The 27,266-nt window shown below is 41.5% G+C and overlaps 2 protein-coding genes across 3 annotated transcripts; one reads left to right on the top strand and one right to left on the bottom strand.

Annotated features, from left to right (window-relative positions):
• Nucleotides 1-192: 192 nt before the first annotated feature.
• LOC131528387 (zinc finger BED domain-containing protein 4-like) lies at nucleotides 193-7,647 on the bottom strand. Its single transcript, XM_058757474.1, has 7 exons — nucleotides 6,694-7,647; nucleotides 6,411-6,599; nucleotides 6,011-6,289; nucleotides 5,179-5,400; nucleotides 851-889; nucleotides 503-610; nucleotides 193-383 (listed from the first exon to the last, which is right to left on the bottom strand). Exons 1-7 carry the CDS (start codon nucleotides 7,619-7,621, stop codon nucleotides 193-195), a joined length of 1,956 nt encoding a protein of 651 aa, XP_058613457.1. The 5' UTR covers nucleotides 7,622-7,647.
• On the top strand, nucleotides 1,950-19,595 carry LOC131528536 (urokinase plasminogen activator surface receptor-like). Of its 2 annotated transcripts, none has more exons than XM_058757758.1 (5): nucleotides 1,950-2,026; nucleotides 17,849-17,968; nucleotides 18,295-18,426; nucleotides 18,582-18,692; nucleotides 18,812-19,595. In XM_058757758.1, exons 2-5 carry the CDS (start codon nucleotides 17,875-17,877, stop codon nucleotides 19,000-19,002), a joined length of 528 nt encoding a protein of 175 aa, XP_058613741.1. In that variant the 5' UTR covers nucleotides 1,950-2,026; nucleotides 17,849-17,874; the 3' UTR covers nucleotides 19,003-19,595. The 2 variants fall into 2 exon arrangements, with proteins under 2 accessions (XP_058613741.1, XP_058613740.1); XM_058757757.1 differs by lacking the exon at nucleotides 1,950-2,026 and adding an exon at nucleotides 17,626-17,762.
• The last annotated feature ends 7,671 nt before the right edge of the window (nucleotides 19,596-27,266 follow it).

Raw genomic sequence — 27,266 nt, 5'->3', positions numbered from 1 at the left:
TATTTCTGTAATATATTTTTTTTACAGCATGACAAGACATATTAAATATAACTGCAGAAACGAGACAGTATTTTATTTAAAAGAAATGTCACATCAGAATGTCACAGCAAAAAAATCATATCAGGACACAAAAGATGCTCTATATAAGCTCTATATTCAGTACAGAGTGTAGAATGTGAAGAGCTGCTGGATTCAGTGCAGCAGGATGAAGGAGAGCAGAGAACAGCAGAGGAACAGGAAGCTCTGAGTGACGCTCTTAGCATCGTTACACAGGTTCCCCTCACAGCATGAGACGCCCTGAACATCACCAACTGATGTCGTGGCATCACAAATAGATTTAGAGACACAGCCTTTTAGAACCATTGACTGGCCTCCGAAACTCTCTGATGAAAATAAAGAAAACAGGTTAGTCTAAGCTCGAAATTGGTATTTGTGATCTGTATCAAATGATCAAACATAAGAGATATAAAAAGAACACCTTTTTCTTTTTCCAGATTCTCACCTGTTGCTTTAAAGCAGCGGTCTTCACTTCCTGAACAGCTCAATATGTTTGAGCAGCTCTTCTCATCACAAGAGTAACATGTCTTTCCATTGGGGGAAATGGAGGGATCTACAGGACAAAAACATGTATTGGTTTATTTTCCATGAAAAATACTGTATAACATGTAATTAAATAACAGTCTATATTACACTCTGCTCCATTCAGTCAATTCACAGCTGACGATGGAATGTCCTTTGGAAGTAAAGTGAGCATTGACTTTAAAGAGTTATTTGCATTTGGTCAGTAAAGCACACAATACCTGGAGCATCTTGGAAGACAATGTTCCAATGACAAAGTTCATCGACCCACTTGCACAGTCAGCAGCACAATCTTTAACCTTGATGTCACCTAAAAACACGAATGATTCAGGGAAGACCAGTTCAATGGCACATTTTTACGGAAAATATATTTGTACTGTAAATATGTCAAAATGTTGCATTTTTCATTTCAAATATTGACTCAATTTGAATACAAGTTATATTGTTAGCATAACAGAAAGAAATTAAATAGCAGAAATCAAAATGGAATATTCTGTGATTATATTTGTAAATTCTGTGAGGAAATTAGCAGTTGTATGAGAAGTTACATTTCCAGTGAAGCAGCACTAGTAACACTAGCAGTCTCCATCAGTCAAATATAACAGTTCTGTCAGGACCACTATCATCAAAGATGACTGACATTTAGCATTCAGTTTGTTTTGGCGGTATGGTTCTGTTCTGGGCAAGAACTCCCTGCGCATCTGTGATTGACTGAAAATGTGATAGTGAAATATAAAAGAATTGAGGAATACTGGGTACCAGTATTTTTTCCCCTCTCTTCCATCATAATTATTCTTTAAGAGACTCTTTAAAAATGTGTTCTGATGTTACATGAGTTTTAGTGTCTTCTGTAAGATGCCTGTAGGTGGCGCATTACACTAGACTAGAGTGAATTTAGGTTCTGGTCAAAGGTCAAAGCCATTAAAGAAAGCGCCAGAACGCTGCAGATTCTGATCTGTGTGTATCTCATCATTTCCTACAGGTATGTAAAATGGGTTTTATAGACCAATATCTATCAATATTGAAATTTAAGAGGTTCATAAATGTTCAAAGATGATGTTTGTACTGAAAAATTGTCTGATACTGTTAAAAATTATAAGAGATGTGAAACAATCTTGCTATATTCCTTGTGTAATATTGGCAGATTTCCCAGACTGAACCAGACGATGTGCTATATTGAGTTTAGTCACTCCATTTTGGTTATGTGGAAAAGTTTAAAAATAAAATGGTGGTTTTCTCTAAAATGTACACTCGTAAGGGTTGAACCATCATACCTGCATCAATTAAGACTGTTGATACTCATTAATTGTTTATTCCATCAAACTGATTGTGTTGTTGCATTGTAGTGATTCTCATTTCTCTTTGTATAGAACTTCACTATATCTAAAATAGACAGAGTGAAACATTGAAGACAAATTGAAGTGTTGAGTGAACACATATAGTGATGGTAAGAGACAAGACACGTGTTTAGTTGTATCCAGATGTTTATTGTTGCTTAAAAATGTACAACCAAACAGAAAGGTTCAAATGTATTACATTTGTAAATTTAAGGGACATAAATTTAAATGCTGTGAATTGAATTGTCCAGAAAGCATGACCTGTGAAGGAATATTGTTAATAGTTATGATTTCAAAAGTGTTATACTTGCCTGTTATTTGCAAGTAGAGAGAAAAAAAGGAAAAGCCATTAAAGAAAGCGCCAGAACGCTGCAGATTCTAATCTGTGTGTATCTCATCATTTCCTACAATTACTAGCGCTCATCCTTCCCTGTTTGAGTTTTTGGATCATTGCCTCTGCTTATGGGGATAAAAGCATTATTAAGTGATTTTCTTGTAGCTCCATGTTTAAACTGCTTAGAGATGGTTGATATGATCAAAATCTTTATCACAATGTGAGTCATTTTCAACTACATGCTAATTCTCTCTGTTATTTTAACTTAGGACAGCAGATCAGTTTTCATTATTGAAATCATTTGTTCATTAATATAATAATTCATCAATTCCTTTCATTCTACCCAAATACAATAGCAGCACATGGGATAATGACAAACAATTGCACAATCATAAAGAGTGATTTAAAAACACTTCCGTGGTCCCGGATCAACAAAACCCATCCACGAGGTGTAGAAAGAGGGAGAAGATTACTTTAATATCATATCTGTGAAAATAAACATTTCTGAAATAGTGAGATCAAAGGCTGTGTTGAGACTCTTTACCAGTTACCAGAAGACTCAACATTTAAAAAAAAATCTAAAATTTGACAAAAACTTTGATCATGTCTAAATACTGTATACAGTGGGAAAAAAAAAAAAAATTTGATCCCCTGCTGATTTTGTACGTTTGCCCACTGACAAAGAAATGATTAGTCTATAATTTTAATGGTAGGTTTATTTGAACAGTGAGACAGAACAACTACAAAACTCCAGAAAATTAATTTTTGTGAAATAAAGTATTTGATCCCCAATCAATCAGCAAGGTTTCTGGCTCCCAGGTGTCTTTTATACAGGCAAGGAGCTGAGATTAAGAGCACTCTCTTAAAGGGCTTGTTACCGGTTACGGGGCTGACGAGACAAGAGACAGGCGGATCCATGTGCGAGCTTTTATTGATCAGAGACATGGTTTTAACAGGCAGGGTCGAACATAGGCAGACAGGTATAACACAGGCAATGCAAAGAGTTATCTGAAACGGGCGTGGGTCAGGCGACAGTGAACAGTATCAAGAGAGAGGTAATCCTAAACGTAAGCGATAGTCCAGGCAGGGGAAAACGCATTCCGAAAACAGGCTAGACAAGGCGAGACTGGGGAAACTAACAGGGCTCTGTAGGGCAGTGATAAATGCATACAATACTCGGCAGTGAGGGAAAGAAAGTCCAGGGTTTAAATAAGGCATGTAATCTGTGACAGCTGTGTGTGATGAGTGCCATGAGCTGTGTGCGTGTGATCAGGTGAGCGTGTGATTAGTGAGATGGCTGATGGGAAATGCAGTCCATTGTGATGTGTGGTGTGAAAGTCAATATGATGGCAGGGCGACCTCTTGTGGCAGTCGAATAGAAGAGCAGGCCCAGGATTCGTAACATATCCCAGCCCCCCCCAAAGGAGCGGCTTCCAGACGCTCCTAGACAATCCAGGAGGGTGGTGGAGCGGAGGCGGAACAGGGGGAGGGATGGAGGGCCAGGTCCACGTGGAAGTGGAGTGACCGGGGACCAAGGCAGAGCCGGCAGAGCAGGAAGCCAGGGCAGAGTGGACGGGACTGGAGCCCACCAGGGTGGAGCCAACGGAACTAGAGCCCACGAGGGCGGAGCACACGGGACAGAAGACCTCCATGGCGGAGCAGACAGAGCATGAGCCCACCAGGGCAGAGCAGAAGACCACCAGAGCCAGACAGCAGACCACTACGGCGGCGCAGACAGAGCAGGCGGAGCAGAAGACCACCAGAGCCAGATAGTGGACCACCGCAGCGGAGCAGACGGAACAGGTGGAGCAGAAGACCACCAGAGCGGAGCAGACGGACCTGAAGACCACCACGCTGGAGCAGATAGAGCAGGAGCCCACCACGACGGATCAGGAACCCACAGCAGAGCCTGGGACCTAGGGAGAACTGAGACATAAAAAGGAGAGAGAACATGCCCGGACCCAAGGACCGAGGCAGGGAACACAGGAAGTTTGTAATTAATCTCCATAGCCGTGACAGGACAGAACGAGAGTTCATTGACGGCCTCCATAGCCGTGACAGGACAGAACGAGAGTTCATTGACGGCCTCTATAGCCGTGACAGGACAGAACGAGAGTTCATTGACGGCCTCCATAGCCGTGACAGGATGAGGCGAGAGTTCACAGACGGATACCGCTGACACCTCTGGAGGTTCTGCAGCAGTTGCCGCCACCTCTGGAGGTTCTACAGCGGTAAACTCAGGACACAGGGAGAGGTTAGTAACGGCCTCTTAGACCGCAACACAACAGGTTGAGAGTACATTACTGGGCGCCACCACCATACAAGGGGCTGAGGTGAGACGTGAAGTGACTCTGGACGGACAGCTGTGACGTGAAGATCAGCTGTGACTTGGTTTGACTCATGAAGATCAGCTGTGACTTGACTGGGCTCTTTAACATCAACTGTGACTTGACTTGATTTGTGACAATCAACTGTGACTTGACTTGATTTGTGACAATCAACTGTGACTTGACTTGATTTGTGACAATCAACTGTGACTTGACTTGATTTGTGACAATCAACTGTGACTTGACTTGACTCTTTGATATCAACTCTGACTTGACTTGACTCTTTGATATCAACTCTGACTTGACTTAGCTCATGAAGATCAGCTTTGACTTGGCTTGATTTGTGACGATCAACTGTGACTTGACTTAGCTCATGAAGATCAGCGGTGACTTGGCTTGATTCGTGACGATCAACTGTGACTTGACTTAGCTCGTGACGATCAACTGTGACTTGACTTAGCTCATGAAGATCAGCTTTGACTTGGCTTGATTCGTGACGATCAACTGTGACTTGACTTAGCTCATGAAGATCAGCGGTGACTTGGCTTGATTCGTGGAGATCAATGGTGACTTGACTCTCTGACATCAACTGTGACTTGACTTGGTTCTTTAAGATCAACTGTGGCTTGATTTGGCTCTTTGCCATTAACTGTGACTTGACTTGGCTCATGACTGACAGCGATGACAAGACAGGGTGTTGTTGTGGCCGCCATTTTGCGAACGGGCTTCGCTGTCGCTGCCACTTTGTGTGTCTGCTCCAGTGTGGCAGCTATCCAACGAGAGAGTGCGGTGTCGCGTTCCTCCGCGACACCCAAAGTGAAAGCTGAACCAACAGACCACAGAACATAATCCAAGAAACTACTCAATGACGAACGTGGACCCTTATGAATTATAGTGGTGGGCAAAGCGAGGCTTCGTGAAACACTGAAGCAGTCGAAGCAAATGTGTCGAGGCTTCGAAACATTTCGACACCCGTCTCTACGGTGACACCTAGTGGTCATTTTCAAGTATTGCTCTGAAACAGCGTCGACACAGAAACAGTTATGCGAATTGACGATTTATAACCTATGTTGTGTTAGTCGATTCACCAAGTGATGTGGGGGAGTGGTTAGTATGCTTGACTGGAATGCTGTCACCTTGGGTTCGAATCCTGGGTGATGCAGTCATCTTGACAAAATTATTAAAAACAATTAAAATGTGTGTTTTTATTGTTCTGTTCTTGTAATGTGTTGAAACATCAGTCTGACGTCTGAATGAACTCTTTGTGAATAAGTGTTATTTTGGTAATGAAAAATATACAATAAAGTACATCAAGCCACTTTTTTTACATATAAAGATTTTTATTTAAAAATATTATTTGTTCTGCTGTTGATGGACTTACCTACTTCTTTTTTTACATATAATTTCTCCAGCCTTTGAAAAAATCCTCTCACAAGGGACACTTGTCGCTGGCATGCACAGATACTTTTTAGCTAGAATGTACAGTTTAGGAAAAATGACAGCTCTCTCCTTCCAGTACTTTAGGGGATCTTCCATTCTGGGCAGAAATGCATCTGTGAGGTACTTTTTTACTTCCACTGTGGCATCAGCTGTAGCACTGTGTGTTGTGTGGGATTCACGTACACGATTATCAAAAAGTTCCCATAAACAGTCCTGGCTTCCTGCTGCTGTTGTTGATGATGATGATGGACCTGATGCTGACCATTGTGGCTCTGATTGAAAAAGTGAAAATAGCAATTACTTACAAAGCCTAAACTCATGTCATATATGAAGTTACATAATTATACAGATGATATAACTCCATAAAATTAGATGAAGATTGAAAGTGCTCACCATGAGTTGGAGGGTTTGAACGCATCAACGAAGCACACTCCAGTGTGAGGTGCTTTTCAGCCTCCTGGCCTTTAGCAGGATTTCCAAAAGCCACAATTTTGAATCTTGGGTCCAGCAGTGTAGCCAATGCCAAGGCTCTGAATGACTCGTACCCGCCACATCTGGACTGCAGACCTTGCAGGTGTGAGCCTGTGCAAAACAGGAGCAAAGCATATTAATTATATTAATGACAACAATGACACTTATGGCCAATGACATTGGCAGTATGGCCATTGTGGCTTACCTAATTGTACAGCTGAATCCTGCTTTGCAAGGCCTTTTTTCTCTACAAGCTTGTGCTGCAACATCCTGTAAAGCGGTATAAGTTTTGAGGCGGACACTCTCTGTTCCTCTGACAACTCTGTTGTTGCAAGTTTAAACGGTTGCAGTAATGACAATGATTCTTGAATAATGTCGTACTCAGAACTTGTCAGCAGAGCAGTATCACTGTTTAAACTTGAAATTGCAGCAGCCACTGGCTCTCGTTGCTCATATAAGTGTTGCAGCATGTCAAAAGTGCTGTTCCATCTCGTTTCAACCTCCTGTATCAGTTTCAGAGTTGGTCTGCCAATCAAGCCCTGCATCTCCACAAGTTTGTCCTTTGCTTTGCAGCTGGATCTAAACAACCCCACTATCTTTCTGGCTTTCTGGCGTATTTCATTGATGAGTGCGGTTTGATCTAGGGCCTTTTTCACAATCAAATTTAGGTTATGTGCAAAACATGGGATATGTCGGAGGTTGAGTAGCTGGGCACTTAAGATCATGTTCGATGCATTGTCAGTCACCATACACTGAACTTTGGAGGTAATTCCCCATTCAGACATGAGCAAGGTTTTAGCCTCCATGAGATGCTGGGCTGTGTGGGTTTGGTAAAACCTCCTTACACCCAATACAACAGTTGCCATCTTTGCTTCTGGTGTAATGTAGTGACAAGTTACACCAATGTATCCGTCTATATTAATGGATGACCACATATCAGCCGTAAGGCTAACAAATTCTGCCTTTTGTAGGTCTCTCATTGTCTTCTCCTTGGTGCTGTTGTACTTTTCAGTGACCATCGTTTTAAGTGCCTTGCGGGATGGGAGCACATAGCTTGGATCAAGCTTGTTCACAAAGGCCCTGAAACCCATATCCTCCACAATAGTGAAGGGCTGCAAATCCTTCACCACCATGTCTACAAGAGCCTCATCCAATTCCTTTTGTCTGCCTTTTAAAAGAGAAGAATAAAACCTACTTTCAGTCAAATACATTTCAATTATATAGATGGAAATAGTCCACAGCTATAAAGACTAATCTGTTGGTTCATTAGTTTGAAGCCTTCCTGAACAAAGAAGTGTGTACACACACACACACACACACACACACACACACATATATATATATATATATATATATATATATATATATATATATATATATATATATATATTAATATAGAACTATATTGAATACAGTGGCTAAGTTTGTGAGGTGTTATTTTTAAATATTCTCAGTGAAGCTATTTTGAACATGATTGTTAATTGTGATTGGGATGTTAAATTGTAGGACTTAGGTTGACATAGGCCTAAGTCTATTTAAAAATATGGATTTTCTAAACAGCATCTCAACACTTTGTGATCTGAATTAGATTTCATACAATGCATACCTTGCTTAGATGGCCCAGCAGTGTCAATAGCAGGCCTAGGTACAGGGACAATGTTACCATCCTCTGCACCCCCCAAAGGGCAGGATGAGTGCTCCTCAAATGGCGCATCATGGATGATGTATTATTACAGTAGGCTAGCTGCCTATCACAATACATACATCTCACTTTATTTTATGTTTCCAAATGGAAATGCTCCCACACCACAGATGGACGGCATCTCTTGCGTGGAGCTTCCATTATTATGTAATCTATCAATATGAAATAATCTATGTATCAACTAGCCTATGATATCCTATCTCTAACTTATTTGAATGTATATGTATGCCTATATGAATGTATCAGTATATCTATCCTAATTATCTGTCAGTGTCTATAGCCTATCTATCAATATCTTGATAATAACTTTTAATGTAGCCTAAATATAAATAACCAAATTACACTGTAAATATCACTATATCGCAAAATCTCTCTCCTCTCACAAAAACCCACGAAGTGAAGATGCGTTAACTCCACTTTTCTACTTTCTGGGAGTTAGGTCGAGACAGATGTGCGATTGTGTGATTTGTTACCGACCCTGTCAATCAAACGCAGATTCGGCAGGTATGCCACGTCTCGAAACACTTGTGACACGCCCTGATGCTTCGATCGCCTTAGTCACGTGACATGGGTGTTTCGAATCACGCTTCGGAGCAGTGTTTCGAAACATCTGCGCTTCGGGATCTCGACACCGTGTCGAAACGTCAGTTTCGCGTCAGCCATCCCTAATGAATTACTTCTGTTTTTAAAGGCTGATTAAGGCCATCACAGAAAAAGTCTATCAACATGCTGTCTAGTAATTCTGAGCCATTCGCCAAAGCCAAATATTCCACAATGTAACCCTCGAGTGATCGGGTGCCCTGCTTGAGGCTAGCAACAAGATCGCTGTGTCCATATCTGACCATGATCCAATTGAACAGCCGCTGGATCCTTGTTAGGCCGAGTTTTCTTTTACAGGGCTGATGAGAAAAGAGACAGGCGGATCCATGTGCGAGCTTTTATTGATCAGAGACGTGGTTTTAACAGGCAGGGTCGAACATAGGCAGACAGGTATAACACAGGCAATGCAAAGAGTTATCTGAAATGGGCGTGGGTCAGGCGACAGTGAACAGTATCAAGAGAGAGGTAATCCTAAACGTAAGCGATAGTCCAGGCAGGGGAAAACGCATTCCGAAAACAGGCTAGACAAGGCGAGACTGGGGAAACTAACAGGGCTCTGTAGGGCAGCGATAAATGCATACAATACTCGGCAGTGAGGGAAAGAAAGTCCAGGTTTTAAATAAGGCATGTAATCAGTGCAATGTGTAATCTGTGACAGCTGTGTGTGATCAGTGCCATGAGCTGTGTGCGTGTGATCAGGTGAGTGTGTGATTAGTGAGATGGCTGATGGGAAATGCAGTCCATTGTGATGTGTGGTGTGAAAGTCAATATGATGGCAGGGCGACCTCTTGTGGCAGTCGGATAGAAGAGCAGGCCCAGGATTCGTAACAGAAGAAATCAATCAATCAGATTCCAAACTCTCCACCATGACCAAGACCAAAGAGCTGTCCAAGGATGTCAGGGACAAGATTGTAGACCTACACAAGGCTGGAATGGGCTACATGACCATCGCTAAGCAGCTTGGTGAGAAGGTGACAACAGTTGGTGCGATTATTCGCAAATGGAAGAAACACAAAATAACTGTCAATCTCCCTTGGTCTGGGGCTCCATGCAAGATCTCACCTCGTGGAGTTTCAATGATCCCAAGGCAGCTGGGACCATAGTCACCATGAAAACAATCGGTAACACACTACGCCACGAAGGACTGAAATCCTGCAGCGCACGCAAGGTCTCCCTGCTCAAGAAAGCACATGTACAGGCCTGTCTGACGTTTGCCAATGAACATCTGAATGATTCAGATGAGAACTGGGTGAAAGTGTTGTGGTCAGAATGAGACCAAAATCCAGCTCTTTGGCATCAACTCAACTCAAAATGTTTGGAGGAGGAGGAGAGCTGCCTATGACCCCAATAACACCATCTCCACCATAAACATGGATGTGGAAACATTATGCTTTGGGGGTGTTTTTCTACTAAGGGGACAGGACAACTGCACCACATCAAAGGGACGATGGATGAAAATAAATTGGTGACACTGACACATCGACAATGCACACCCACACCCACACACACAGACTGAAACTGCAATATCCAAAAGATGGGCAAAAATTTTACACTAAACCATGTCAAATGATCCATGTTATCCCCATGAATGAAAGTTAGAAATGTGAATTATCATCATATCCTAAGTTTTTGCTTATCCACCGATCCTAAAATAAAGAATATAGGCTACATATAAATATACATTATACAAAACAGCTAAATCTCAAACAGTGGATGATTTTTATCAACATCGCCCAGCTAAAATGCTAAATGTTTATGTCTGCTTCATGTACTGTGAAAAGTGCAATAATATCTGACTTCATTTAACGTGCAACCCACCTGTTGAGATTATCAACCTACCCACCTATTTACGTTCATCACACAGAAACATAATTAATATTTCTCATAGGTGAGGCCATTTATAGCATAGGTATACTATATCATGGCCACGAATTAAGAATTTGTTCCCCAGAATTAATTCATGAGCCGCTCATATTACACAGCTCTGTTCTGCCCGAAGTACTCGGAGATGCCGCCACCAAGCGTTTGATACGAACTTAATCTAACTAATTCGTCATAAATAAAAACAAAAAAACAACACATTTGCTAATTGATTATAACTTAAATCGCTGTTGTTAGCACTTAATATTTCTGTAGTACAGCCAAACAGCGTAGATCATTCATAAAAATGTATATACAAGAATGCTCATGCGCAAACGTCTACACCAATAAGCTCTGCTGTATCATAAACCAATGAAATTGGGGGTGGGCGGAGTGACACTTGTCGCCCCACCCAGAGCCATAATCAAATTACCTTGTGCTTTAAAACAGATTATTATTAGATTATTCTTCACTTAATTAGTAGATTTACGGGATGTTTTTCATTCTCTTCAGGCAGTTTCATTCGTTGTTGTGTAATTAAGGCTTTTAAACGTGATTTCTGCTGCTGGGAAGTTATTTAATAGATTTAGATTTATTGCAAAGGATGCTGATGGACCTGAGTGAGAATAAAAAGTTTAAAATAGACGAGTAGTTTTCATTTCAGAATCATGCTAGGCTACATTTCCAAAAATGTATAATATACCACTACTATATTATAGACGTAATCACAATAAACCTGTACTGTATTACTGTATTTTATACTTAAATGTCTTGGGTACTGTAGAAACACTGTATTGAAGGAGCAGATGCCGCAGGACTGAAATGTGATGGAGCATCACTTAACCATTTCTCTTGTATGAAATTGTATCGTATCCAAGATGGCGGAGCGCTCAGACGCAGCGGCTTCTCCGGGTCCCAAAGACGGTGCTTTTGTGTCTTTTAATGTCGTCTGTTCGTCTCCAAACAATGTCAATTTACCGCTAATTCATCGGGAGATCACTCCGGGATACATCTATGATCGCCAAAGCCTTTTGGATATCGACAACACATACAAACACAAACTCTCGCCAGCGGCTACTGAGAAGCTACGAGGCCTTTGTTTACTGCTGGAGTCGGACCTCGAGACCGCGGCCTCGCCTACTGACGCTACCCGCACAAGGCGGCGTCGCAAGCGGTGTGAGAGAGGACGGAAGCGCGGTAAGCGCGGAGGTATACGAGCCAGGCTAAGGGCTAACCCCTCAAGACCGGCTCTTCCAACACTCATGCTCTCAAACGTTCGCTCTCTGGAAAACAAACTGGACTTAATTCAACTCAGTCGGTCTACACAGCATGAGGCAAGGGATTGTTGTGTGATTGTTTTCACTGAAACATGGCTAAAGAACAACATCCCGGACTCCGCCATTCAGCTGCACGGGCTAACCTGCTACCGAGCGGACAGAGATTCATCACTGTCTGGTAAGACTCGCGGCGGTGGCTTGTGTGTGTATATCAACAAAGAATGGTGTAACAATGCTGCGTTAGTATCAAAACACTGTTCGTCGCTGGTGGAGTTTATGTTTGTGAAGTGTCGACCGTTCTATCTGCTGCGGAGTTCACGGCCATTGTTATTGTCGCGGTTTACATCCCCGTGTGCAAACGCTAAGGACGCCGCCGTGAACTGTACAGCGCCATCAGCGAACAACAAACAAATAACCCAGACGGCTTTTCATCATAGCCGGTGACTTCAACCACGCAAACTTAAAGACAGTTTTGCCAAAGTTCTACCAACATGTGAACTTTGCAACAAGGGAAATAACACACTGGACTTTGTTTATACAATAGAGAAAATGCATACAAAGCTGAACCCCGCCCCCACCTCGGGTACTCGGACCACATCTCTGTTATGCTAATCCCAGCATACAGACCACTTCTGAAACTCACCAAACCGGTTCAAAAGCAAATCACGGTATGGCCAGAAAATGCTACCTCAGCACTGCAGGACTGCTTCCAGGACACAGACTGGAACATGTTTAAAGAGGCGCCACCTACAACAACCACACAGACCTACAGGAGTACACTGAAACTGTGACTGCTTACATCAAAAAGTGCATAGATGATGTGACAGTCACCAAGACCATCACCACACGTGCCAACCAGAAGCCATGGATGACAGCAGAGGTTCGTGGGCTGCTAAAGACCAGAGATGAAGCATTCAGATCAGGAGATAAAGCAGCCCTCAAAACAGCAAGAGCCAATCTGTCTCATGGCATCAAGAAGGCAAAACATCAGTATGCTAAAAAAATCAACAACAACTTCAGCGACAGTAAAGACACTCGGACCCTGTGGCAAGCCATTCAGACCATCACTGACTACAAGGCCCCGCCACAGGCCAGTGACGATGACACATCCCTACCAGAGGCACTCAACCACTTCTACTCACGATTTGAGATATAGAACGACACACCTGCACAGAAACTACCCAAATCTCCAAACGACCAGGTACTCTGTCTCTCCCCAGCCGATGTAAGGAAGACCCTATCCAGGATTAACCCACGAAGGCTGCGGGCCCTGACAACATACCTGGACGTGTACTGAGAGACTGTGCTGCACAGCTGACGAATGTCTTAACAGACATCTTCAACATCTCGCTGAGCCAGGCAGTCGTCCCCACGTGTCTCAAATCCACCTCCATAATCCCAGTACCAAAGAAGTCACATGTGTCCTGTCTGAATGACTATCGTCCCATAGCACTGACCCCAATCATGATGAAGTGCTTTGAGAGGTTAGTCATGCATCACATCAAGTCCAGTCTCCCAAGCACGCTGGACCCATTCCAGTTTGCATATCGTTCAAACTGCTCCACGGACGATGCAATATCCACCACTCTCCACCTAGCTCTTACTCACCTGGAACAGAAAGACTCCTATGTAAGAATGCTGTTCATCGACTTCAGCTCAGCATTCAATACAATAATCCCACAACAGCTCATCCACAAACTAAACCTGCTGGGCATTAACACCTCCTCTGTAATTGGATCCTGGACTTTTAACTGCAAGACCTCAGTCAGTCTGTATCGGCCACAACACCTCGAGCACTACCACACTGAGCACAGGGGCCCCACAAGGCTGTGTGCTCAGCCCGCTGCTCTTCACGCTGCTGACCCACGACTGCACTGCCAAGTCCAGCTCCAACCACATCATCAAGTTTGCTGATGACACAACTGTGGTAGGCCTCATCAGCAACAACGATGAAACGCACTACAGAGAGGAAGTGGCACAGCTGGCTGAATGGTGTGGTGCTAACAACCTGTCCCTCAATGTGGGTAAGACAAAAGAGGTTGTGATGGACTTCAGGAGAAACTCTGTTGACCACCCCCCACTGACCATCGACGGCTCAACCGTGGAGAGAGTCGGTAGCACTAAATTCCTGGGGGTGCACATCACAAAGGATCTCACCTGGACCACCAACGCCACGCCACTCAACAAGAAGGGACAACAGTGCCTCTACTTTCTCCGTCGGCTGAAAAGGGCAAGTCTCCTCCACCCATCCTCACCACCTTTACAGGGGCACCATTGAGAGTGTGCTGACCAGCTGCATCACTGTCTGGTATGGGAACTGCAGTGCTGCTGACCGCAAGACCCTACAACGGACAGTGAACACTGCCGTAAAGATCATCGGTGCCCCTCTTCCCTCCATCCTGGACATTTTCCTTGCACGATGCTCCAGCAAGGCCTCCAGCATCGTGAAGGACCCCACCCACCCTCCCACAACCTCTTCCAGCTCCTGCCATCAGGAAAAAGGTACCGGAGTATCAAAGCTCGTTCTGTCAGATTGCTCAACAGCTTCTTTCCCCAGGCTGTGAGAACTCTTAACTCCAATCTCCCTGTCCCCGCTCTGAAACCATGAACACCTCAGCCCCCCAACTATAAATAACTATTGACAAATTTCTGCTAAGTGCAATTCTGGGTGTGCTACACACAGGTGAGTGGGCTATACAAACCACCTGTAGTAACGCACTCATCCCACTATATGCACACTAGACACTTTCTATAAACACTCCATTACAAAGACTCAATAAGATAATATATGTTTACTTGAATATTGCACTACAAAATAATGTTTACTGGAGCATTGCACTACTAACTCTTTTGCACTATGCGCTGCTTCCCACAAAATCGCTCTTCTGAACAATTTAATGTAAAAAATATATATTTCCTGCACAATTTCATGTACAAATATCTCTTTAGCACTATTTCATGTTGTAACAAAGTTCGGAAGAAGGAAGGAAGAAGTCGGAGTCGGCGTAACTGAGGCTCAGGAAAATTTATTACGTGTCCACAAAAATAAATGTTGTGCACTCCGGCACTTTCAAATCATATAAGTTCACAGCACTTTGGTGAGTCTCTGCTCAGCCACGGTCCTTTGCCCTCCCGAGTCCTCAGTCTGGTTCCTCTCTGCCACTGTCTGTCCTACGGTGGCTTTTAATCTCTCCACGCCAATCACTGGAACGAGAAACAGGTGAATGTCATCTTGCACTTGACCCACTTACTCACCGCTCGTTCTCCAGTCTCTCTCTCCCGCTGCAGATCCTGCTAACCACGCCCCCCTCGCCACACATGTACAGTATTTATGTAAAGTTCTTGTACAGTCTCAGTTTGTGCACGTGTAGTCAACTAGGTATAGTAGTTATAGTGTTTATAGTATATGTATAGTCAGATGGTTAAACTGTTGTATAGCCCTATTGTGTTTTTTGTTTTTTTTCCTATATTTGCATTGCTGTATGTGTATCTCATGTCTAACTAGTATGTAGCACCATGGTCCTGCGAGACACGACATTTCGTTCCACTATATGTCCACACATGTAGCAGAATGACAATAAAGCTCAACTTGAACTTGAACTTGAACTTGCGTTTTTCTCCTTCTCTATCTGGCTCAGAACAAGAACCAGCTGAAGACTCCCTATAATGAGATATCACCCTCACAATGAGTCTCTTCACTGGGTTTGGCAAGTCTTTCCCTGTTCTTTGTGAAAAAGTGCCAGTTGCCAAGTATGATTACATCACATTTTGTTGGTGTAATCTATAGATTGCTCCTGCTGACTATATCCAGCCTCTTATGAAGACTTCAGATGACCAGCACCTGTAAAGAGATGATGCCAGCCCTTGAGAGGACTTCAGATAAAGCTGACTCTGAATAAACATACAAAACTGATAAATTTTCTTTGCATTGTAATCAACATGATCAAGTCATGTAACAATTGCTTTAATTTGTCCGTTGTTTCTGAATACATGACACTACTCAACTGCATGATTTGTATAGCCTAATTTTAGAACATTTCTGCCATATGAACATTACTTTGACACAGTTACACCTGTTAACAGAATTCTTATTTGTAATGTAGAAAGATTCATTTTCTGTAAAGCTGCTTTGAAACAATGTGTATAATAAAAAGTGCTATACAAATAATTGTTAATTGAACAAAACTTGATGCATCATTTTTTCTCCTCTCCATGTCAGTAGGGAAATCACACATTCACACTCCTTTCTGTGAGTGACTGGAGCGCTCCCATGCAGCACAGCGAACTATAGTGGAGACTGTTCAAGGACAACGTGCTTTATAGTATGTAAATAAGTGCATAACAAAAGTCAACATACATAAAATATATGATTAAATGGGTAAAAGTGTTTTAAGTTATTTTAAATTAGAATATACTACAAATATATTGTTATATATTAATAATTGAGGGGTGCACAAGAATCAAAAACATTAAACAAGACTCCTGCCTGTGTATATTGGATTAACCCTTCGTCTTTCCGTTTGGACTCTGTTCGCCCCTGCCTGGATTATTGCTCACGTTTTGGTTTACCTCTCTTGTCTAGCCCTCTATATACCTGTTTGCCAGTTGTTCGACCCTGCCTGTATTTTGACCACGTTTATTAATAAAAGCATTGCACTTGGATCCGCTCGCCTCCCGTCTCATCACTTTGTTACAATACTACGCATACATTTATATATTATTTATATAAATAATGTAAATAAATGACTTTATAGTCTACTAATAACCAAAAATCGCTGTTCTGTCTCACTATAGTCACTAACTCAATGTATTCCAGTTGCCCGCTATGAACTTCCTTGAACTATTTGAGGTCTACGTGAATCACGTGATGATCGAGCGTTCCGAACTTCCGTTGTCGCAACTCTGTCTCTCTATGGCTCTGGCCCCACCTTAATGTGTCGCCCCGCCCCATTGTCCAGGGTGCACTCTGGGGCTACTCTCTAAATTTGTGCCCTCACATCTTGTAAAACATTTTCAAATCCTGCATTAACAGTTCATATGGTATTTAAGAACAAAAAAAATTTACCTGCAATATGCACTTTAATAAAATAGCCTAGACACCAGATCGCTACATTATATTCCTCAGCAACGAGGTGGTAAAATCGCTGTTTTTGAAGTAATTAATTGTTTATAGAGAGAGGCATGCAGTAAAGCACTCACAACTGTCATCTCTCTCATCTTCCTTAACCTCTTAACTGTCACCCGTCCCCTGTGTGGGACACCTAAGTTTACTTCACTATTTTACAATTAAATCCTTATCTAATCATGACAAACTATGAATTGTTGGAAAGGTCTAAGACGACTAAATAGATATTTTTGTTAAAAAATTATGTAGGAAAAGTAATAGATTAATTTATGACAAGAGTGCACCTGAAAAATCTACATTATAACAGGAGTTCTGAAATTATATATCAGTTGAAAACTTAAAATCTCAAAATTCATCCGTTGAAACCCATTTTAAAATCAGACATTGCATTACCATGGAAATGGTACATTAAAATCATGTTACAAAATCTTTTCATTCATGAATTATAAAAATTTAAGTTTGGATAGTGCACTTTAATGTCTATCTTCAAAACTGTGAGTGACAGTTAAGGGGTTTTAATTATGCAAGCTGAAGTTTCTGTTTCTAGTAATGTTTTATGCTGTTAAACTTCATTTTCTCATAAAGACCCTCCCCCTTTGATAAGCTATAAAGCTATGAGCGCTGTAATAGGCACGCCATTTCATTCACCTCCTGATCAAAGATGGATCTGCAAATCTCAGTTTTTCTTCTATTCAGTCTTTTCACTGAAGGTACAAAGACAGATAGTGTTTGTAATGTTATTGAGTACAAATACGGATCGTTGATGTCTCACTGCCTCTCTCTTTTATTACCGAAGGACACTCTCTCAGCTGTTATGAGTGTATGAGTATGACGGGTCCTTGTACAAATCAAAACCTAAAAACGTGTCCCAGTGGATCTTCCAAATGCATGAGTTCAACAGCAGTAACACAAGTTGGTAAGTCCAATAAGATGGATTGAAATTTACTGTTATTTTTGACTGATGGAGATTCTGGTGTTTTTGCTGCTTCACTGGAAATGTAACTTCTCACAGAACTGCTAATTTCCTCACAGAATTTTCAAATGTAATCACATGATATTCTGTTTACATTTCTGCTGTTTAATTTGTTTTCACACAAACGTTTATGCTGATAATACAATTTGTATTAAAATTGAATCAATATTTGAAATTAGAAAAATGCTATATTTTAATGTCTAAAAATATATTTACAATCAAAATAATGTGCAGTTGAACTGGTCTTTCCTGAATCATTCATGTTTTAGGTGACATTAGTGCTAAAATGAAGGTTAAAAACTGTGCTGTTGACTGTCAAAATGGGTCTATGAACCTCGGCATTTTTAAGACGTCTTCAGTGTGCTGTAACACGGACAAGTGTAACATCCAAGATCCTCCAGGTATTGTGAAATATGTGAAATATGATTGAAATAAAATAGACAGTGCAGCATTTCAGTTGTGATTGAATGGAGCAGCTAATAGAGTGCTATTTCATTACATGTTATATTTTGTACAGAAAATGCAATAGTTTTTTGTTTTTTTTTTCATCCTGTAGATCCCAGCACTGGCGCCCCCAATGGAAAGAAATGTTACTCTTGTGATGTACAGAGCTGCTCAAACATATTGAGCTGTTCAGGGATTGAAGACCGCTGCTTTAAAGCAACAGGTGAGAATATGGAAAATAAAAAGTTGTTATTTTATCTCTCTTATGATTGAGATTTTGATACAGATCACATTTACCAATTTCCAGCTTAGACTAACCTGTGTTTTCTTTATTTTCATCAGGGAGTTTTGGAGGCCAGTCAATGGTTGTAAAAGGCTGTCTCTCCAAATCTCTTTGTGATACTGCAGCATCAGCTGGTGATGTTCAGGGCGTCTCATGTTGTTCAGGGAACCTGTGTAACGGTGTTCAGAGCGTCACTCAGAGCTTCCTGTTCCTCTGCTGTTCTCTGCTCTCCTTCATCCTGCTGCACTGAATCCAGCAGCTCTTCACATTCTACAATCAGACACACTGTACTGAATAGAGAGCTTGTATCTTCTCTGTACAATGTATCCTTTGTGTCCTGATTTTAATTTTTTTGTCTGTGACATTCTGATGTGACATTTTATGAAATAAAATACTAAATCATCTTGTTTCTGGGGTTATATTGAGCTTGTGTTATGGAATTTTTTTAATTGGCATTGATTGCATTGATCTCACTTTAATACATTTATCTTACATACATCTTTTGAATGTAATCTTTAATCAGTACTCAATAAGTATTCAATGGTAACCTACAGAGTGAATGTGGTCTTTTCAGAGAAGTTGTGTACCAGGAACGAACAAGCCTTGAGAATAACCAGACATCTACATTAATAGGCAGTACCATGTAATATGGGGTGATGTGCACTGAATAACATGATTGGCTTAAAACTCTTATCTGTTTTCAATGTATTTGAATAATATAAAGTCTGGGCTGTGAGCCTGCCTGTTATCTCATTGCTCACAGACTCAGCTGTGTGTAAACCAGATAATTTTCTGCAGATAATTAAAGCAAGACAAAGAAAAAACTCTGTGTGGTTTTTCATTCTCAGTCTCTTCAAACTTTATTGAATTAGAAAATCCACGACAATTCTTGGCGACGATAGGATGGGATTTCACTGCTGATTATCCGGGACCTGAGGACGTTAGTGTTACGGGGCTGACGAGGCGAGGCGTGCGGATCCATGTGCAGACTTTTATTTGTAAGAGACGTGGTCATAACAGGCAGGGTCAAAACAATGGCAAACAGGTATAATATGGGCGAGACAAAGAGTAACCAGAGACAAGTGTGGGTCGGCGATCGGCAAACAGTATCCAAAGGGGCGAGACAGGAGAGGTAAACCGAAACGTGAGCGATAGTCCAGGCAGGGGAAAACACAATCAAGGCAAGGCAAGGCAAGGCAAGGCAAGGCAAGGCAAGGCAAGGCAAGGCAAGGCAAGGCAAACTAACGGAGCTCTGTAGGGCAGCGATAATGCATGCAATACTGCAACGAGGGAGAGAATGTCCAGGGTTGAAATAGTGTGTGTGATCAGTGATGCTGTGTGATCAGGTGTGCATGTGATTAGTGCAATGAATGATTGGTGACAGCTGTGTGCGTGTGATTGGTGAGATGGCTGATGGGAAATGCAGTCCATGTGATGTGTGGTGTAAAAGTCCATGTGGTGAGCGGGTGACCTCTAGTGGTGAATGAACGGGAGTGCAGACCAGATTCGTGACAGTTAGTTGGCTGATCACTCTAAATCCAAAGAGGATTTAGCCTCTAAACCCCAAAAGGTTTCAGGAAGAGGGGCTGACGTCTGAGGGCTCTGGACCTTCACTACTGGTTTCTCAACGGATCAGAAAACGCGTGCTACAAACGGTGAGACTGATTTTGAAATTCCAATTGTCTTAAAACTTAAAATAATTCTTTTTTGATTCAGAGTGGGTTTTAATTTGGTAAATTGAGGTTTGATATTCCCAGACTTTATGATGCAAGTTCAAGCCACCCATTGGTTTCACAAGTAAGTGAAACAGGTTTTTTCACGGGTTAGTGAAAAAGAGGTCTGCGAGTAAGCAGGACCATCTTGCAAGGAAGCAAGACAAGGGGGTGACAAGACTTTGTGCGGGTAAGTGCGAAGCCACACGGTGGTGACAATCACGTGTGAGGGAAAAACGACGCGTTAAAATTTCTGCGTCCAAAATGTCCAAGTCCAAGTTCATCCACAATTGCAGTCCGAGTCCAATTCCAAGTCCTGGGTCTAAGTACTCAACTCTGTCAAGTACAATGAAATTTTATTGGAAATGCCAAACATTACAATAAAAAGATGCACAGTGCTAAAGCCTGCTACACTACAGGATGGGGAAGAACACGATTGTGTTGCTGCACTGGAACAGGTCTATACACCAAGACCAAATTAAAAAAGAAAGCCCTCTTAGAAAATGCTGACTTAATTCTATTTGTTGATGGTTCAGCATTTAGAGATCCAAAAAAAAAAAAACCTGGCAAAAACAGAGTAGGTTATGCTGTAACCACTGCATATAAAACAGTAGCATCTGCAGCGCTCCCCACGCATTGCTCTGCGCAAGCAGCTGAATTAGTAGCATTGACGGAGGCTTGCAAAATTGCTGAAGGACAAACAGTTACCATTTACACAGATTCTCGTTACGCTTTTGGTGTTTGCCATGACTTTGGGGCATTATGGAAACACAGAAAATTTCTCAGATCTGATGGTAAGCCTGTCCTAAAGCATGATGGAATAGCAGCATTGTTAGAAGCAATTTTGCTACCAAAGTCAATTGCTATCTGCAAGTGTGTTGCACATTCCAAAAGTGATGATTTTGTATCTCTAGGTAACAAACGGGCTGATACCGCGGCGAAGGACGCAGCTATGAGAACGGAACCTTCTAACGTGTAACAGTTAACAATGACTCAATCACACTCCATTCTGATACTCTTAGAGCCATGCAAGCTTTTGCAACAGCAGAGGAGAAGAAAGAATGGGTGAAGGCCGAGTGCAAGCTGGAAAACAACCTTTGGCTGAGTACTGAAGGCAAACCATGTCTGCCAAAACACTTTTCCCCACACTATGCAAAACCAGTACATGGTACAAAACCAGTACAAAGTACAAAACCAGATCATGTGAGTAAAGGGGAATGTTTGATTTGTTGAATTAATATTGGTTCACAAAGGATTCACTTCCTTTATGGACAAATATTGCCAATCATGTATGATCTGTGCCACAAGCAATGTGGGCAGAGGGCAAATGATGCCTCAAGCAGCACATTCAGCTCGATCAGCCATTCGATCACATAATGTTCGATTTCTGAAATTATTCCTCGATGGGGAATACCAAGAAAAGTGATTGACCGCGTCCGAGGGGGACGCCTGACTAACTAAAGTCTGAGGTCAGTGCAGGCCAACGAATGACAACAAGGAAACGAGTTCTACCCATCACTGTAGAGGAACAAGGAGTGCTTGGATCAGAAACATGAACACCAGACATTCATTCACCCCAGTAAAAATGTTATGCATATTATTCACTACATGGGATCAATAATGATCAAAATGGAGGAGTGTTATGGAAATGTTTAAATTGGCATTGACTGCATTGAACTCACTTTAATACATTTATCTTATATACATCTTTTTAATGTAATCTTTAATCAGTACTCAATAAGTATTCAATGGTAACCTACAGAGTGAATGTGGTCTTTTCAGAGAAGGGGTGAACCAGGAACGAACAAGCCTTGAGAATAACCAGACATCTACATTAATAGGCAGTACCATGTAACATGGGGTGATATGATTGGCTTAAAAGTTATTTCTGTTTTCAATGTATCTTTTGAATGATATAAAGTCTGGGCTGTGAGCCTGCCTGTTTTCTCTTTGCTCACAGACTCAAGCTGTGTAAACCAGATCATTCCTGCAGAGAATTAACCCATTTAATCCCACCGGTCACAATAGTGACCGTAAAAAGTTTTTCATTTATGAAGCTCTACAAACTGTACCGACTGATGTTTTAGTGCACTTCCTGCAAATATGGAAAAATAAAGGGTCTCAATTAAATATGTGCCGTTTCACATGATTAGTGCAAATTGTCACATGACCAGAGCAGTTTATTTCGGTTTGCAACTTGAGCAGATGATGGATGCATCAAAGCTCCAAAACGAAAGGCTAGTAAAGTATATCTAAGTAAAGATATGACTAAGATTTTTGGTACACATTATCTTTAGGGTATCTAGTATTAATATATGCATTTGCATATATTCAGTTTTGTTGAGTGTGGTCATAGAGTGAGTAAACATGTTGATGGTCACAATAGTGACCGTGGGATAATGGTGAACTTTATTTTACAATATAGTCCAATCGCAGTTGCTAGTGAAAATGACAATAAAATGTTGCAATGACAAAATATTGCACTAAATTAAAAATTAAAATGTTAGAAAAATTTTACAATAATGATGTTGTAATACCAGTAGTATTGATTTAAAAATTTGATGTTATATTTTAGAAAAAAGTAACCATTTTGAAATGCGGTGATGGTTGATTGATCTCAGTGTTCCTATCAATGTTGCATATGGTTTTTTTATGCATAATAGTAACCCTAGAATGTGATCAAACAGTTTAAAATAGCTGAGCTAAGATACAGTGGAGTGAAAAGTGCTGGCCCCTTCCTGATTTTTATTTTTTGCATGTTTGTCACACTTAATTAATCCAAGATAACACAAGTAAACATAACATGCAGTTTTTAAATGAAGTTTTTTATTATGAAGGGAAAACAAAAACCAAACCCACATGGCCCCTGTGTGAAAAAGTGCTTGCCCCCTAAACCTAATAACTGGTTGTGCCACCCTTTTCAGCAACAACTGCAATCAAGCGTTTGCGATAACTGGCAATGAGTCTTTCACATCGCTGTGGAGGAATTTTGGCCCCTCTTCTTTGCAAAATTGTTTTAATTCAGCCACATTGGAGGGTTTTTGAGCATGAATGGACTGTTTAAGGTCATGCCACAGCATTTCAATTGGATTTAAGTCCAGACTTTGATTTGGCCACTCCAAAACCTTAATTTTGTTTTTCTTGAGCCATTCAGAGGTGGACTTGCTGGTGTGTTTGGGATCATTGTCCTGCTGCATAACCCAAGTGTGCTTGAGCTTGAGGTCAGAAACAGATGGCGGACATTCTCCTTCAGGATTTTCTGATAGAGTGCAGAATTCATGGTTCCATCAATTATGGCAAGTCAACCAGGTTCTGAAGCTGCAAAGCAGCCTCAGACCATCACACTACCACCACCATGTTTGACTGTTGGTATGATGTTCTTTTTATGAAATGCTGTGTTGGTTTTAAGCCAGATGTAAAGGGACACACACCTTCCAAAAAGCTCAACTTTTGTCGCATCAGTCCACAGAATATTTGCCCAAAATCTCAGTAGCCCGTCACTGCAGAACAAAAGATCCAGGGGGCGGGGTTGGATCCACATCCAGGGGGTGGAGATTGGTAGGTTTAGGGGTGGAGATGGGTAGGTTTAGGGATGGAGATGGGTGGGTTTAGGGATCAGGGGGTGGAGACGGGTAGGTTTAGATAAATGTAAGGTGGGAGGAGTTGGATCTAGATCCAACCACACCCCATGGATCTTGTGTTCTGCAGTGAGGACCATCTCAAAAATCTTGGGGACAATCAAGATATTTTTTGGCAAATGTGAGACAAGCCTTTGTGTTCTTTTTGGTCAGCAATGGCTTTTGCCTTGGAACTCTCCCATGGATGCTGTTTTTGCCCAGTCTCTTTCTTATTGTTGAATCATGCCCAGTCTCTTTCTTATTGTTGAATCACACTGGCCTTAATTGAGGCAAGTGAGGCCTGCAGTTCTTTTATGACCTCCTGGATGAGTCGTCTTTGTGGTCTTGGAGTAATTTTGTTAGGCCGGCCACTCCTGGGAAGGTTCACCACTGTTCCAAGTTTTCTCCATTTGTGGATAATGGCTCTGACCATGGTTTGCTGGAGTCCCAATGCCTTAGAAATGGCTTTGTAACCCTTTCGGACGTCTGACTAACTAAAGTCTGAGGTCAGTGCAGGCCAACGAATGACAACAAGGAAACGGGTTCTACCCATCACTGTAGAGGAACAAGGAGTGCTTGGATCAGAAACATGAACACCAGACATTCGTTCACCCCAGTAAAAATGTTATGCATATTATTCACTACATGGGATCAATAATGATCAAAATGGAGGAGTGTTATGGAAATGTTTAAATTGGCATTGACTGCATTGAACTCACTTTAATACATTTATCTTACATACATCTTTTTAATGTAATCTTTAATCAGTACTCAATAAGTATTCAATGGTAACCTACAGAGTGAATGTGGTCTTTTCAGAGAAGGGGTGAACCAGGAACGAACAAGCCTTGAGAATAACCAGACATCTACATTAATAGGCAGTACCATGTAACATGGGTACATGGTACAGTAATCGGTTGCCTCGATTAATCACAGTTCTTTCATGATTTAATAGGAGGGGACAAGCACTTTTTCACACAGGGCCATGTGGGTTTGGATTTTGTTTTCCCTTCATAATAAAAAACTGCATGTTGTGTTTACTTGTGTTATCAAAATGCAGCAGCTATAGAGTCCTTACTAGAACCAGGAAATATGACCATATTAGCCCGGTTCTGTCAACACTGCACTGGCTCTCTATCAAACATTGGATAGATTTTAAAATCTTGTTAATTACTTATAAAGCCCTGAATGGTTTAGCTCTTCAGTACTTGAGCGAGCTCTTATCGCATTATAGTCCTCCACGTCCGCTGCGTTCTCAAAACTCCGGCCGTTTGATAATACCTAGAATATCAAAATCGACTGCGGACGGCAGATCCTTTTCCTATTTAGCACCCAAACTCTGGAACAATCTACCTAACACTGTTCGGGAGGCAGACACACTCTGTCAGTTTAAATCTAGATTAAAGACCCATCTCTTTAGCCTGGCTTACACATAACACATTAATACCCTTCTATTATTCAAATCCATTAAAGGATTGTTAGGCTGCATTAATTCGATCAACCGGAACCGGGAACACTTCCCATAACACCCGATGTACTCGTTACGTCGTAAGTTGAATGGCATCTACGCTAATATTTGTCTGTTTCTTTCGTATTCTGTTTCTCAGTCCGTATCCGATCAGATGGTGGATCAGCACAAAGAGATGATGTCTACAGCCCTGATCGTCAGCGGAGACCAGGACACCCAGATGACCCCCAGAGACATATCCCCAGTGAAGACCTCGATTAAAATACAATAAAACTAAAAATATAACAAAATAACTAAAAATATAATAAAATACCTAACTACATGTTATATTTTGTACAGAAAATGCAATAGTTTTTTGTTTTTTTTTCATCCTGTAGATCCCAGCACTGGCGCCTCCAATGGAAAGAAATGTTACTCTTGTGATGGACAGAGCTGCTCAAACATATTGAGCTGTTCAGGGATTGAAGACCGCTGCTTTAAAGCAACAGGTGAGAATATGGAAAATAAAAAGTTGTTATTTTATCTCTCTTATGATTGAGATTTTGATACAGATCACATTTACCAATTTCCAGCTTAGACTAACCTGTGTTTTCTTTATTTTCATCAGGGAGTTTTGGAGGCCAGTCAATGGTTGTAAAAGGCTGTCTCTCCAAATCTCTTTGTGATACTGCAGCATCAGCTGGTGATGTTCAGGGCGTCTCATGTTGTTCAGGGAACCTGTGTAACGGTGTTCAGAGCGTCACTCAGAGCTTCCTGTTCCTCTGCTGTTCTCTGCTCTCCTTCATCCTGCTGCACTGAATCCAGCAGCTCTTCACATTCTACAATCAGACACACTGTACTGAATAGAGAGCTTGTATCTTCTCTGTACAATGTATCCTTTGTGTCCTGATTTTAATTTTTTTGTCTGTGACATTCTGATGTGACATTTTATGAAATAAAATACTAAATCATCTTGTTTCTGGGGTTATATTGAGCTTGTGTTATGGAATTTTTTTAATTGGCATTGATTGCATTGATCTCACTTTAATACATTTATCTTACATACATCTTTTGAATGTAATCTTTAATCAGTACTCAATAAGTATTCAATGGTAACCTACAGAGTGAATGTGGTCTTTTCAGAGAAGTTGTGTACCAGGAACGAACAAGCCTTGAGAATAACCAGACATCTACATTAATAGGCAGTACCATGTAATATGGGGTGATGTGCACTGAATAACATGATTGGCTTAAAACTCTTATCTGTTTTCAATGTATTTGAATAATATAAAGTCTGGGCTGTGAGCCTGCCTGTTATCTCATTGCTCACAGACTCAGCTGTGTGTAAACCAGATAATTTTCTGCAGATAATTAAAGCAAGACAAAGAAAAAACTCTGTGTGGTTTTTCATTCTCAGTCTCTTCAAACTTTATTGAATTAGAAAATCCACGACAATTCTTGGCGACGATAGGATGGGATTTCACTGCTGATTATCCGGGACCTGAGGACGTTAGTGTTACGGGGCTGACGAGACGAGAGGCGTGCGGATCCATGTGCAGACTTTTATTTGTAAGAGACGTGGTCATAACAGGCAGGGTCAAAACAATGGCAAACAGGTATAATATGGGCGAGACAAAGAGTAACCAGAGACAAGTGTGGGTCGGCGATCGGCAAACAGTATCCAAAGGGGCGAGACAGGAGAGGTAAACCGAAACGTGAGCGATAGTCCAGGCAGGGG

Source organism: Onychostoma macrolepis, chromosome 21 (assembly GCF_012432095.1).
Source record: "Onychostoma macrolepis isolate SWU-2019 chromosome 21, ASM1243209v1, whole genome shotgun sequence".
In the NCBI taxonomy this organism is placed as follows: Eukaryota; Metazoa; Chordata; class Actinopteri; order Cypriniformes; family Cyprinidae; genus Onychostoma; species Onychostoma macrolepis.
The sequence above is the reverse complement of the archived record's forward strand: the minus strand, read 5'-3'. Positions and strand labels throughout refer to the sequence as shown.